The sequence below is a fragment of the Pseudorasbora parva genome, chromosome 18, assembly GCF_024679245.1.
Source record: "Pseudorasbora parva isolate DD20220531a chromosome 18, ASM2467924v1, whole genome shotgun sequence".
In the NCBI taxonomy this organism is placed as follows: Eukaryota; Metazoa; Chordata; class Actinopteri; order Cypriniformes; family Gobionidae; genus Pseudorasbora; species Pseudorasbora parva.
This window is the reverse complement of record NC_090189.1, coordinates 10,402,682-10,417,517: the sequence shown is the minus strand read 5'-3', so window position 1 is coordinate 10,417,517 and position 14,836 is coordinate 10,402,682. Positions and strand designations below refer to the sequence as shown.

General features: G+C 39.2%; 3 protein-coding genes across 3 annotated transcripts; all 3 read left to right on the top strand.

Moving 5' to 3' along the window:
- The first annotated feature begins 3,421 nt into the window (after positions 1-3,421).
- On the top strand, positions 3,422-4,258 carry LOC137047090 (uracil nucleotide/cysteinyl leukotriene receptor-like). The gene has a single exon (XM_067424650.1). The coding sequence runs from the start codon at positions 3,422-3,424 to the stop codon at positions 4,256-4,258; it is 837 nt and encodes a 278-aa protein (XP_067280751.1).
- A 5,444-nt stretch (positions 4,259-9,702) lies between these two features.
- On the top strand, positions 9,703-10,539 carry LOC137047089 (hydroxycarboxylic acid receptor 2-like). Its single transcript, XM_067424649.1, has one exon. It carries the CDS (start codon positions 9,703-9,705, stop codon positions 10,537-10,539), a length of 837 nt encoding a protein of 278 aa, XP_067280750.1.
- Positions 10,540-12,095: 1,556 nt separating this feature from the next.
- Positions 12,096-12,959, top strand: LOC137047088 (chemokine XC receptor 1-like). Its single transcript, XM_067424648.1, has one exon. The coding sequence runs from the start codon at positions 12,096-12,098 to the stop codon at positions 12,957-12,959; it is 864 nt and encodes a 287-aa protein (XP_067280749.1).
- Positions 12,960-14,836: the final 1,877 nt, after the last annotated feature.

Below are 14,836 nucleotides of genomic sequence, written 5' to 3'. Positions count from 1 at the left end.
ATCAGAATTATTTAACCTCAATCTTTCTGTTTGTGAGATTGGCAACTGTCTGATCTATTTGTTCTTTATATTTAATCATTGTACTGGGTGTGTTGAGCGTTATCTGGCGGTGGTTCCTCCTGTAACCTTTCTGAAGTACAAACCTCTCAGATATAGAGCGATCTGCATCACTGCAGCCTGGATAATCACTCTTGGATCCTGTGTGTGCGCTGCATGTTTACTATAATCTTGCTTTATATTTATGTATGCTACTACTCTATTCAGTTCCTCCTCTTCCTCTTCATCCAGTTGTTTTGTCTTGTTTTTGGCTGTTCTCAGAGCTCTGAAGCAGTCAGGACCAGGAGTTAGAAGAAAAGAAAAACAAGATGAAAATGTAATGAAAAGAAGAGCATTTGATCTCGTTCTAATAACTACTGTGAGCATGATTACTATCTACAGTCTTGTTCAAAATAATAGCAGTACAATGTGACTAACCAGAATAATCAAGGTTGTTAGTATATTTTTTATTGCTACGTGGCAAACAAGTTACCAGTAGGTTCAGTAGATTCTCAGAAAACAAATGAGACCCAGCATTCATGATATGCACGCTCTTAAGGCTGTGCAATTGGGCAATTAGTTGAATTAGTTGAAAGGGGTGTGTTCAAAAAAATAGCAGTGTGGCATTCAATCACTGAGGTCATCAATTTTGTGAAGAAACAGGTGTGAATCAGGTGGCCCCTATTTAAGGATGAAGCCAACACTTGTTGAACATGCATTTGAAAGCTGAGGAAAATGGGTCGTTTAAGACATTGTTCAGAAGAACAGCGTACTTTGATTAAAAAGTTGATTAGAGAGGGGAAAACCTATAAAGAGGTGCAAAAAATGATAGGCTGTTCAGCTAAAATGATTTCCAATGCCTTAAAATGGAGAGCAAAACCAGAGAGACGTGGAAGAAAACGGAAGACAACCATCAAAATGGATAGAAGAATAACCAGAATGGCAAAGGCTCAGCCAATGATCACCTCCAGGATGATCAAAGACAGTCTGGAGTTACCTGTAAGTACTGTGACAGTTAGAAGACGTCTGTGTGAAGCTAATCTATTTTCAAGAATCCCCCGCAAAGTCCCTCTGTTAAAAAAAAGGCATGTGCAGAAGAGGTTACAATTTGCCAAAGAACACATCAACTGGCCTAAAGAGAAATGGAGGAACATTTTGTGGACTGATGAGAGTAAAATTGTTCTTTTTGGGTCCAAGGGCCACAGGCAGTTTGTGAGACGACCCCCAAACTCTGAATTCAAGCCACAGTACACAGTGAAGACAGTGAAGCATGGAGGTGCAAGCATCATGATATGGGCATGTTTCTCCTACTATGGTGTTGGGCCTATTTATCGCATACCAGGGATCATGGATCAGTTTGCATATGTTAAAATAATTGAAGAGGTCATGTTGCCCTATGCTGAAGAGGACATGCCCTTGAAACGGTTGTTTCAACAAGACAATGACCCAAAACACACTAGTAAACGGGCAAAGTCTTGGTTCCAAACCAACAAAATTAATGTTATGGAGTGGCCAGCCCAATCTCCAGACCTTAATCCAATTGAGAACTTGTGGGGTGATATCAAAAATGCTGTTTCTGAAGCAAAACCAAGAAATGTGAATGAATTGTGGAATGTTGTTAAAGAATCATGGAGTGGAATAACAGCTGAGAGGTGCCACAAGTTGGTTGACTCCATGCCACACAGATGTCAAGCAGTTTTAAAAAAACTGTGGTCATACAACTAAATATTAGTTTAGTGATTCACAGGATTGCTAAATCCCAGAAAAAAAAATGTTTGTACAAAATAGTTTTGAGTTTGTACAGTCAAAGGTAGACACTGCTAATATTTTTTGAACACACCCCTTTCAACTAATTGCCCAATTGCACAGCCTTAAGAGCGTGCATATCATGAATGGGTCTTGTTTGTTTTCTGACAATCTACTGAACCTACTGGTAACTTGTTTGCCACGTAGCAATAAAAAATATACTAAAAACCTTGATTATTCTGGTTAGTCACATTGTACTGCTATTATTTTGAACAAGACTGTATGTGCCATTTACGATCTCAGGATTCTGTTTCATTCAAAAACATAAGTACAGGTCCTTCTTTTTTTTTTTACAAAATAGCATATTGTGATAAAGTTCATTATTTTTCTCTGTATATGCTTCTCTGTAGCCCAAAGTGGCTTGACCTGGGGAATGCGACACCTGTAGCCCATTTCCTGCACACGCCTGTGCACGGTGGCTCTGGATGTTTCTACTCCAGACTCAGTCCACTGCTTCCTCAGGTCCCCCAAGGTCTGGAATCGGTCCTTCTCCACAATCTTCCTCAGGGTCCGGTCACCTCTTCTTGTTGTGCAGCGTTCTTTGCCACAATTTTTCCTTCCCACAGGCTTCCCACTGAGTTGCCTTGATACAGCACTCTGGGAACAGCCTATTCGTTCAGAAATTTCTTTCTGTGTCTTACCCTCTCTCTTGAGGGTGTCAAAGATGGCCTTCTGGACAGGGTCGGGTCGGCAGTCTTACCCATGATTGGGGTTTTGAGTAATGAACCAGGCTGGGAGTTTTTAAAAGCCTCGGGAATCTTTTGCAGGTGTTTAGAGTTAATTAGTTGATTCAGATGATTAGGTTAATAGCTCGTTTAGAGAACCTTTTCATGATATGCTAATTTTTTGAGACAGGAATTTTGGGTTTTTCCAATTAAGTGCTATGTTGGTAAAGCAGCATTGCTGTGTTGCAGTTCTTAATTGTGTTGCACCTGTACAGTTTTAGAATTATGAATATTGTTTAAAATGGCTGATTATGTGTTTAGTAAAATAAGATTGTATAACAATCATTGTTTTTGAGTTAGCCTTAGTATTGATTTCCATAGTCAGTAGATAAATGTTATTCGAATTTTGCTTGGTGTTTTAATAAAAAAATGTAATGTCTGATGAAATTACTATACAATTACAATTTCTCCAAAGAGATGTATGATTAATTTGACAATCAGGCCATTTTCCTTCATGAATGCAAATAAAGTATCTGTTCAACATTCAACATGTACAAAGTTTTTTTTTCAAGGTAAATTAGTTTACATTTAATATTTGCATACTTTTTGTTATATGTGATGTGCAGTAGACGAAGTCATTCACATATACTTGTGACAGCTGAAGTCAGTCTATAAAACACAGCACAGAGATTTATACACTTCCAGAGACAGCAATTTACTATTCAGGTGATAAACTGTTGATTATATTTTTTTCGTTTTCATTTTAGTAATTTGATTTGATTGTCCATGTAAACGCAACAATAAAACAGCTTAATTTTTTTATGTGATTGCATTTACACTTCTCTTTTTGTGTAGATCACAGCTGCAAAAATATTTATAGCTAAATAATGCATGTGACATTCTGAGCCGAGAGAATGAATAACTCTACGGCGAACTTCACCACACCTGAAGCATCGACAACTTTCTTCTTTGGGCTAATGGACAAAGAGAGAATGTGTGTCTATGTCATACATTTCCTGTTTGGTTTTCCCACACACTCTTATATTATCTGGCTCATCATCACGGGAAGTGGAAGTGGAGTTGCATCAGAGTTCTTCAACCTTAATTTGTCTTTTTGTGAGATTGGTAGCAGCCTCAGTGCAATGTTCAGTCTACTGCCATATATGTTTTCAAGTTTCCCAATATTGACACATTTTTTGAAAGGACTGGGCATCACCGGTCGTCCTTTGTTTCAGTGTCTGATTTGTGTTGAGCCTTACCTGGCAGTGGTTCATCCTGTAACCTTTCTGAAGTACAAACCTCTTAGATATAGAGTGATCTGCTGCACTGTGGCCTGGATAATCACTATTGGATCTTGTTTATTCTGCATCTTTATTTTAGTATCACTCAAAACAGAGACATATGTATGGTTCTTCTCACTGCAGTTCATCCTCTTCCTCTCCATCCAGTTGTTCTGTCTTGTGGCTGTTCTCAGAGCTCTGAAGCAGTCAGGACCAGGAGAGAGAGGGAGAGATAGAAAGGAGGAAAACCACATGAAGAGAAGAGCATTTTATCTTATTCTGATAACAACAATGAGCATGATTATGCTATATGTGCCATTTATTATCACTGGATTCTTTGTCATTCTAACTCAACAGAATTTTGTTGAATTTTGGTTTCCTGCTTATCTTTGTTATGTGCTGGCTGGTTTTGTGCAGCCGGTACTGTATTTACAACGGGCTGGAAAAATATTTTGCTGTTGTGCACATTAAGTAACTAAACCTTATTTTATCTTTCAATCATTCCATCATTTGATTCATTCAAAAATACAGATGCATTCAGAAACGAAACAGCACTGTATCTTTCTGAGAAGCTTTTAGTTTCTTTTCCCCTTTGTTGGAAAAAAAATGTATTGGCAGTGTGAAAATATACAAACTACTGCAATGTTGTCTATAAAATGGAAGTTACTCATTATTAAAATTAACGTCATTTAACTAATTTGTACCCTGCTTTAAGAGTGATGTGGTAAATGTGGCATGAATAACCAATCAGAAATGGACAGAAGAACATGAGAAGAAAGATTCACAGAAACCTTTAATAAATTATTAGCAGTAGAAAAAAATGCAGTGCTTCATTATACAGTAAAGATGAATTGTTTGGTAAGAGTGTGTTTTTAGTTGGCTGTGTTAATTGTTTCAAAACTTTGTGAAAAACTGTATATGTGTGTAATTTTTTTAAAGGTTAATATTATTTTACATTTTAAAGGTAAATATGTTAACATAAAAATAACATCAAACATTGACATCAAAATAAAGTTAATTTAGTGTTCTATTTGTTTATTTAGGGAAGTCCACCACCTCACACATTGGAATAAAACCCCTGACTGTGTTATGCTACTTTCAGATGAACTATTTTCTGTGTGTTTATTTTATTCGGCTTAAAATCTCATCCCTCACAGATACTACATATACCTTACTCTGTAAATCTTTAAATTTTGGCTACTGTTAATTTTCTGCCAGGACATTATCCAGTAATTTTATGGAAATATCCATTCAACATTACACACAACACAATAAAATTCAAAATAGAGGTAAAACACCTGTAAGACAATTAAGTACGGAAAATTCCATCAAATTAATTTGTGCCTTTGACACTCGAATACATTTGCATAACAGGTGTTAAATGTGTTCCACCTGTGCAGGCCTTATATGAGACAGACTATATTTTAGGCAATAAAAATATTATATAACAATCTATTACCTTATTTCAGTCTTAATTTTGAAGCTAATTGTCAGTTGATATTTAATATTAATATTATGATTCACCATTTTTTAAACATGGAAGTAAGCCAGCTATTTTTGTGAATGTGCAGAACTGTATTAGACACTATAGGGAAGTACAGTAAATGGTAAAAATATTTGAGCTACAAACCAATGTTTATATTTTTATAACAGCTGCTCGGGCATGGAAACCCATTCCATAAAGCTCTCTATGCACTGTTCTTGAGCTAATCTTAAAGCCACACAAAGTTGGAGGTCTGTAGCTATTGACTGTTGAAAGATCTGCACACTGTGCTCCTCAGCATGCGCTGACCCCGCTTGGTTATTTTACAAGTTGCTGTTGTTCCCAATTACTTCCACTTTGTTTTAATACCACTAACAGTTGACCGTGGAATATTTAGTAGTGAGGAAATTTCACAAAAGAGCTGAATGACCAATGAGCTGGAATGATCAATTTTTTCACAAATGTTTGTAGAAGCGTCTGCATGCCTAGGTGCTTGATTTTATACACCTGTGGCCATGGAAGTGATTCTATCTATTTTGGCTCCTGCAATGGGTAGGGGGTTGTCCTATCCCTGTGAGTTGAGCTGACCAGATGAACCAGTTGCTGACGGTCTTGTGTCAGCTGCTCTGCATCCTCCATAGCAACTCAATGTTGTTGGAGGCCACCCGCAAGGACTTCAAGCCATTGGGTGCGGGGTTTACCTCGTGGTCTTCTCAAGCCTGCGGCTCTTGGATCAAACTGGAGAATGGCTCTCGTGGGATGGTCAGGAGGGAGGCGAAGGACATAGCCGAACTAGCGGGTGTGGCGTTGCGCAGCTAGGCAGGATGCTCTGGGCTGGCACATGCTGGCTCAAAGCACTTGATTGGACATTGTTGATGTCCACCTGATGTTTTTCTCGATGGTTCTGAGAGCCCTGCTATCAAAGTCATCTAATCTTGCAGTCAGTGTCTTATTTAAGGGCCAAATCTCTGAGCCATAAAGCAGGATGGAGAGTACTGCTGAGTTGTAAATCCGAACCTTCGTCTTGCGTGAGATGATCTGGTGCTGCCAGAGTGGTTTCCAGAGAGACTGCAGGGGTGACGCTGCCAGGGCTCTTAATCTCTGGTTGTAGGTCTCCGTTGTTTGTCACTATGGATCCCAGACACACAAAGGTCTTGATAGGCTCTACCGTGCCATTGCCAAGCTGCAGGGAAGTCACCGACGTACATGAACTTGTTTTTCGTTCAGCTCACTTGGAGGACAACCTTTTCAGCCTCTGGATTCATAGGTCTTCTCTATCAGCAAGCGAACGGCAGAGATTTGGTCTGTTGTGGAGCAGTTAGGCATGAAGCCAGCCTGCTGGGGACGGTGACTGCTTCTGATGACTGGGAGAGCACGAGTGAGCAAGATCCTGGTAAAGAGCTTGCTGGGGATGGAGAGAAGAGTAATGCCTCAGACATTACTCTGGTTGCCACAGACTAGCCTGTCACCATTACGTCTTTAGCAGGCTAAAGACATGGCTCAAATTGCTGTTATTGCCCGCAGACTCATCTAGAAGCTAGATTTTTAGCTTCTGCTTGCCAGAACTTCTCCCTGTCCTCGGCTATAGCCACATTGAGCTGGCCGTTCAGTCCCTGATATTCCGTCAGGTCACCTCGGAGCTGGGCCTCACCCCGCTGGTCGATGATGTTAAGTATCCTCTCTGATATCCAAGCCTTTTTTGGGGAAGGTCCAAAGCATCCGAAGACATTGTGAGCTGACTGGATGACACTTTCCTTGAAGGTCTGCCAGTCGTTCGCCTTGTTGGTAGCCAGGTTATCAAAGGTGGTGTGGATGGTGCGACTGAAGTCTGTGGCGATGTTTGGGTCACTGAGTAGGGAGGAGTCCAGGCAAGGCTGTGTCATGGTGTGCTGATTAGCTCGCAACTTTAACTTGAGCTGGGCCACCAGCAAGGACACATGGCAGCTGGTGACAAACTACTTCCAGCATCGAGAGATGAGGATGTGGTCTAACACTTTCCTGCTTCTGCCATCTGAGCTGTACCTTGTCCAGTGATGGATAAGCTTCCAGCTATCCTGAGCTAGAGATCATCTAGCTCAGGATAGTCCTTGTGTTTCTCTGCAAGGAATAGCTTCACTAGGTTTAAAAGCTAAAAAAAACCTTGAAAAAACTTGAAAGCCATCTTACAGTGCCGTGAAAGAGGAGATCAGATGGAAGGTCTTCATAAAGCTCAGCAATGAGATTTCTGAACTGCCTGTGATTGAGATCATGTTTGCGTTTAAAATGGACAATTTCCAGCACAGGTTTCATGGTGTGATCCAAGTTCAGCTTTTTTGACCCCAATTGCTCTTGGTGGAAAATACAGTGAAGGCCCAAAATTCAGCTTTACACAGCCCTACAAGGCCTTTTCCAGATCCCAACATGGCTGGAGCTCCGTCAGTGGCTATTGCTGTTAGTTTTGACAACTGCAGATCTGATTTCTCAACAACAGTTATCAGTGTCTCTTTCAGGTCGATGCCACAGGTATTTTAGTGGCACAATGTCAAGTAGCTCTTCCTTAATTGTGCAGTCTTCAGACACAAATCGTACAAATATTGCTAACTGTGGCTTATCCTGAACATCGCAAGACTCATCCAAAGCAATGATGAAATACCGGCACTTCTGACGATCTGAATATAAATGGGTTTCAACTGAGTTGTTAATGTCTGATATTCTCTTTCAACGGTGTGCCGTGACAGCTGGAGGTCCTTTACTGAACGTTTCAAAAGTTTGTTTTCGGGACAAAGAATAGCAGCAACATCACTAAGGCACTTTTTAACAAACTTCCTTTCGCTGTATTTTTTTGGGGCACGAGCAATGTTCCATGCAAGCTGATGACACTAATGTCACAGTCTCTAAATGCTTGGTAAATTTCCGAAAAAGCTGCCACTACCAGGATGGTCCCTGTCTATACCTTCCGGGGGTCGGCTGTGCCCTTGCCTTCATCTTCAGGCAGGATATGCAGAGTCTGTTACCCTCGAAACGAAAGCCGTAAGCCATACATATACACATATAATATATATATATATATATATATATATATATATATATATATATATATATATATATATTCGCCTTTATATAAGATAAAGGCGAATCAACTGTTCAGACAGTGTGTTACTCCCTCCCCTCGTTACATCATGGGTGGGGATACACATTTGCTTTGTGTAATGTGTTTGGGACCGGAGCATGCAAAGGCAGCCCTAGAGGGGGCTGGCTGTCAGCATTGTGAGAGAATGGCTATGAGAACTCTCCGGTCCCGCCGGATGCTCTTTGAGGAGGGTGCTTCGGCTCGTGTTCCTCAGGGCTCGGGTCCCGCTGCTGACAAGGCACAGCAAAGGCTTGTGTCTTTGGGTTCACAGATGGATCTAGCGGCGGGGTTAGAGATGGCCGATACCCTATCTCTGCCTTTACCTGCTAGATCCGATGCTTCAATTCATGAGTCAGAAGCACGCTCAGTGGTTTCTTCTGCTCGCGCTGAAGCGCAGGTGCAGCAGCACTCCAGTTCCGAGCAACTGGATGTTGGATGTGAGCCTGGATGAGGATATTATGCCGGCGTACAGGAGGAGCTGTTGGAGGTTGTGACTCGCACTGTTTCCAGGTTAAATATAGATTGGCCAGTCAAGAAACAGGAAACCCGTCATGTAAGCAAATTAGACGAGTGTTTCCTGCAATCTAGATCACAGCCTCCAAAGCATTTCTCCACTATTAAAAACCTTTTGTAATCGAAAGGTTCCTTGAATGTTAAAGGTTGTTTATTGGCATCTGTGATTCCACGAAGAACCTTTAACATCCATGGAACCTTTCTATTACTTTTATTTTTATTTTAAAGAGTGTATTCATTAGATACCTTTATTATTTACCAGTCCCTGACTGTATTTAGTGCATTATCTTACAATATATGGTTGTCAAAATTGTAATTTGCTGCATAAATGTAAAAGTGTTGTCAGCAATTTACAAATTTTAATATTTGCATATATGGTGTTCAATGTGACGCTTGGCAGATGAAGTCATGACCATTATATTATTGTGACAGCTTTGAAGTCAATATACAAAACACAGCACAGAGATTTATACACATCCACAGAGACTGGACATTCACTATACAGGTGATAAACTTTTGAATAATTTTGTTGTTTTTAATTCAATAAAAGTTTTTTTTCTTCTTCTATGAAATAGTTATTTAATGTTTAAGTCATTTATTACTGGATTCATCTTATGTGACATTATAGTCACATTTATGTATTATATAGTACAGAATGACCCAAATGTTATAATTCTGGATTGTTTCATTGGAATTATGTTGCATTACACACCGTATGTAAACCTTTACATTTTAGTTAACCCTCCCTCTCTCTTTCTCTATAGGCTTACCACAGATGCAATATCATTTGTAACATCCTGAGCTGAGAGAATGAATAACTCTACAGTAAATGTCACAACCCCTGAAGCCAACTCCACAACTCATTCTATTGGAATACTGAACAGTCTGGAAATGTGTGCATACAGCATCTACTTCCTTTTTGGTTTTCCTACACACTCTTATGTTATATGGCTCATTATCACAGGAACAGGAAGTGGAGTCGCATCAGAGTTCTTCAACCTCAACCTTTCTGTTTGTGAGATTGGTAACAGTATCTGTGCGGTGTTTAGTCTATTGTCATACTTTTCTTCGCTTTTCAATACATTAACAAATTTTGTGCAAGGACTAAGCATCACCGGTCGTCCTCTGTTTCAGTGTCTGATGTGTGTTGAGCGTTATCTGGCAGTGGTTCATCCTGTAACCTTTCTGAAGTACAAACCTCTCAGATATAGAGCGATCTGCTGCACTGCGGCCTGGATAATCACACTTGGATCCTGTTTTTTCTGCAACTTTACTTTAGCATCACTCAACATAGAGGCATATGCATGGCTTTTCTCAACAGCATTTCTCCTGTACCTCTTCATCCAGTTGTTTTGTCTTGTGGCTGTTCTCGGAGCTCTGAAGCAGTCAGGACCAGGAGAGATAGGGAGAGAGAGAGAGGAGGAAAACCACATGAAGAGAAGAGCGTTTAATATTATTCTAATAACAACAGTGAGCATGATTATCCAAAATGTCCCATTTACTATCACAGGATTCTCTATCATTCTAACCAAACAGAATATTTTGGATATTTGGTTTCCTGCTATTCTGTGTTATGTGCTGTCTGGTTTTCTTCAGCCTTTTCTTTATTTGCAACGGACTGGAAAGCTGTTCCGCCTCGGTTCATAAAACATGGTATTTAGCATTGAAGGTAGGGCAGGCAAATTTTTTTTCTAAAGTTTTTTTTTTTTTTTTTGGAGCCAATAATTTTGTCTGAGCTATAAATAATAATTATAAATTTGATTTGTCTCATCTCCACCTCTAGGGGGAAACCGTGTCTCCCTTCCTGGGCCTGTAGGTACTGGAATTACTGAAAATCTCTGCCAGGAGAAGAACCATTGGAGCATGAGAGCATATCATTACTGTTCACTGAATTAGCAATATGCATTTTTTTTGCGACGATTTAAACAATTACACTTTTTGGTAATAAACTAAGTGACCTTCAAAGAAATGTGTTGTTTTGCATCAGGATTCTTAAACCTCAATCTCTCTGTTTGTGAGATTGGTAAATCTCTAAATTCTTTGCTCTCTCTATTTGAGACTTGGATCCCAATCGAGACATTGACACGTTTTTTTAATTGGACTATTCATCAGCGGTAGTCCTCTGTTTCAGTGTCTGATGTGAGCTGAGCGTTACCTGGCGGTGATTCATCCTGTAGCCTGTAACCTTATTCACTGTTATATTTAGCCCATGAAGAATATTAAATGTCAATTCTATTTTGTATTATTATTAGTGCACCCTGTTCAACTTGTGTTAGAAAGTTAGCGTCCTTTTCACACTCAGATTAAGTTTGCTGCAAGTCTGTCATTTGTTTATCAATAAAATACTATGCTATCATTTCCATACACTGTTGTTGTCATGCTTATACTAAATATGTGAATCTTTAGTAGTGTTGTGTGGAAATGATATAACGATTTTCCATTCAAGTCAGTCAGTGTCAGTACAGTCAAATGTTAAGTCAGACGTATGTCTTTTTGAACCTTACATTTCTTTATTTTATTTATTTGAATATGCCATGTGACATGAAACAGATGGTCATACACATCCAATATATTCTTATGCTTGTTCAAAGCACATCACTGAGATTTACACACATATAGAGACTGGACATTCACACTTCAGGTACTAAACTCTTCTTAAAATCATGACATTTTCTATTTAAACATAGGGAAAGTACTCTAAAATTATTATTTGTTTTGTAAAATTATAAGCTAAATTAATTGCGTTTATGTCAATTTAATTTAAGAAATATATAATACAATGTAGTTCAAATTTGAAATTTTTGACAATGTTTTGTGCAGTCTAAATTGTAAAGTTTGTTAGTTTAATAATGATAAACTGACTTATATAATGCGACGTTCCTGCAGTTGACTTGTTTACTCTGTACCGATTAAACTCATTTTGAGCATTAATTCTGTGTGAACCTGAGGCTGAGAGTTCTTGAGACAAATGACAGACGATAATCATTGAGCTTTTTCACATTGTTTATGTCTTAAAAGTTGTGCTTAAAAGGTATGCGACCCATTTTAGCTATTCTGTTCTGTTAAAGTATGACAGCAGATAAATAGGCATTTGATATAGCTGTTAGCTCTGCATGCAAATTTAGATTCATGTATATATTAACATTTCTTGTTTTCCATAGAACACATTTTTTCTCTGAGATATTTTGAGAAAGAAGGAAGATATGAATAACTGTACAGTGAACTTCACCACACATGAAGCATCTTCATTCTCCAAAAGTCAGTCTATTGGGCTAATGAAAATGTTGGAACTTTGTCTGCACAGCTTCAATTTTTTGTTTGGTCTTCCTACACACTCCTATGTTATCTGGCTCATCGTCACAGGAACAGGAAGTGGAGTTGCATCAGAGTTCTTCATCCTCAATCTCTCTTTTTGTGAGATTACCAGCTGTCTGAACATTTTGGTCCATGCACTTGATCACTGGTTTTCAAGTCTCAAGACATTGAAATATTTTAGTTTAGGACTATTCATCACTGGCCGTCCTGTGTTTCAGTGTCTGATGTGTGTTGAGCGTTACCTGGCAGTGGTTCATCCTGTAACCTTTCTGAAGTACAAGCCTCTCAGATATAGAGTGATCTGCTGCACTGCGGCCTGGATAATCACTTTTGGATCCTGTTTGTGCTGCATGTTTACTATAATCTCAAGTAAATTATATATTTATGTATGCTTCTACTCTATTTTGTTCCTCCTCTTCCTCTCCATCCAGTTGTTCTGCTGTTTGACTGTTCTCAGAGCTCTTAAGCAGTCAGGACCAGGAGAGAGAAGAAGAGATAGAGAAGAGGAAAACCACATGAAGAGAAGAGCGTTTTATCTCATTCTAATAACTACTGTGAGCATGCCTATTATCTATATGCCATGTGTAATTTCAGGATTCTCTTACATTTTTACCCATCAGTATATCCAGGAACCTTTTGCTATTGGTTTTTTTTGTTATTTTTTGGCTGGTTTTGTTCAGCCTTTTCTTTACCTGAACCGGGTTGGACAATTCTCCTGTAAAACATTAAATTGTTTATTTGTTAGAGTTTAAACATGTTTTTGCATTAGATGAATCTTCACATGTGGCTTCTGCTGTCTTGTTAAATGTCTCAGAACATGTTAGTGTGACTTTCTATCAGTAACTGTTATGTGAAATATACAGCCACAAAGTTTATTCGGAATATGATCTTCAGATATGGTTATTATAAATGTTATAGATTGTTTATCCAATAAAACACTTCTTCAATGACACAGTGTCATTTTTCCTATATGAGGTTATTCAGTTTTGACATCCTAAGATTGACTAGAACTGTGACCATTTAAAAATGTAACACATCTAATACACACCGATCAGGCCTAATATTGTGTAGGTCCCCATTTGCTGCAAAAAAAACAGCCCTGACTCATCAAGGTTTGGACTCCACTAGATCCCTGAAGGTGTGCTGTGGTTAGTGGATGTTAGCAGCAGATCCTTGAAGTCCTGTAAGTTACGTGATGGAGCCTGAACTGAGATCTGGGAAATTCTGAGGCCAAGTCAACACCTCAAACTCGTTCTGCTCCTCAAACCATTCCTGAACCATTTTTGCTTTGTGGCACGGCGCATTATCCTGCTGAAAGAGGCCACAGTCCCCTGGGTAATACCGTTTCCATGAAAGGGTGAACATGTTCTGTAACACTGCTTAGGTTATGTGTCAAAGTAACATCCACGTGGATGACAGGACCCAAGGTTTCCCAGCAGAACACTGCCCAAAGCATCACACTGCTTCTGCCGGCTTGCCTTCTTCCAATAGTGCATCCTGGTGCCATGTGTCCTCAGGTAAGCAACGCACACGTGTACGCAAACGCACAAGGCCATCCATGTGATGTAAAAGAAAACATGATTAATCAAGACCAGGTCACCTTCTTCCATTGCTGGCACTGTTGGCACTTTCGTCAGTGGAGAGGCGTCAGCATGGGCACCCTGACTGGTCCGTTTGATCGGACCACAAAGGTTAGCCTTCGCTTTCCATGTGGATCAGTGAGCCTCGGCCGCCCATGACCCTGTTGCCGGTTCAACACTGTTCCTTCCTTGGACCACTTTTGATAGATACTGACCACTGCAGACCGGGGACACCCCACAAGAGCTGCAGTTTTGGATGTCTTTTTTCTTTGTATTTCCTTTCCTTTAGCTGAACCCTGGTTGGAAAACTCTCCTTTTTAAAAAAAAAAAATATTAAATTGTTTCATTTTTAGAAGTTAAACTATTACACTTAACTATTACACCTAAAGGGTTAATTCACCCAAAAATGAAATTTATTTCATTAATGACTCACCCCAATGTTGTTCCACACCTGTAAGACCTCTGTTCATCCTCGGAACACAGTTTAAGATATTTTAGATGTAGTCCGAGGCCTTTCTGTCCTTTGAATGTAAGTGTATGCCCACTAGCTGTGCACGTCTAGAAGGTAATGAAAACATCAAAGTTGTCCATATGTGACATCAGTTGGTTAGTTAGACTCTTTTGAAGCGTCGACAATACATTTTGGTCCAAAAATATCAAAAAATGACAAACTGTCAAACTAGCAAACTGCTGAAATCACATGACATTGGTCGATACGAATCATGAATCAATCTGCTGATTCGTGACCTTTTGAATCTTTATTTGAGGTTTGAAAACAAACGCGGAAGAGAAGACTGCTGAATAAAGCCGTATTTTTTGTTTTATATATATATATATATATATATATATATATATATATATATATATATATATATATATATATATATATATATATATATATATATGTGTGTGTATGTATGTATGTGTGTGTGTGTGTGTGTGTGTGTGTGTGTGTGTGTGTGTGTGTGTGTGTGTGTGTGTGTGTGTGTGTGTGTGTGTGTGCTTAGACTATGGAAACAGTATAGTAGCCTAATACTAAAACAGTTTTT

What these genes read in the sequence shown, in the direction of transcription:
- LOC137047090 (XM_067424650.1), top strand. Translation starts at nt 3,422, where the DNA reads ATGAATAACTCTACGGCGAACTTCACCACACCTGAAGCATCGACAACT.
- LOC137047089 (XM_067424649.1), top strand. Translation starts at nt 9,703, where the DNA reads ATGAATAACTCTACAGTAAATGTCACAACCCCTGAAGCCAACTCCACA.
- LOC137047088 (XM_067424648.1), top strand. Translation starts at nt 12,096, where the DNA reads ATGAATAACTGTACAGTGAACTTCACCACACATGAAGCATCTTCATTC.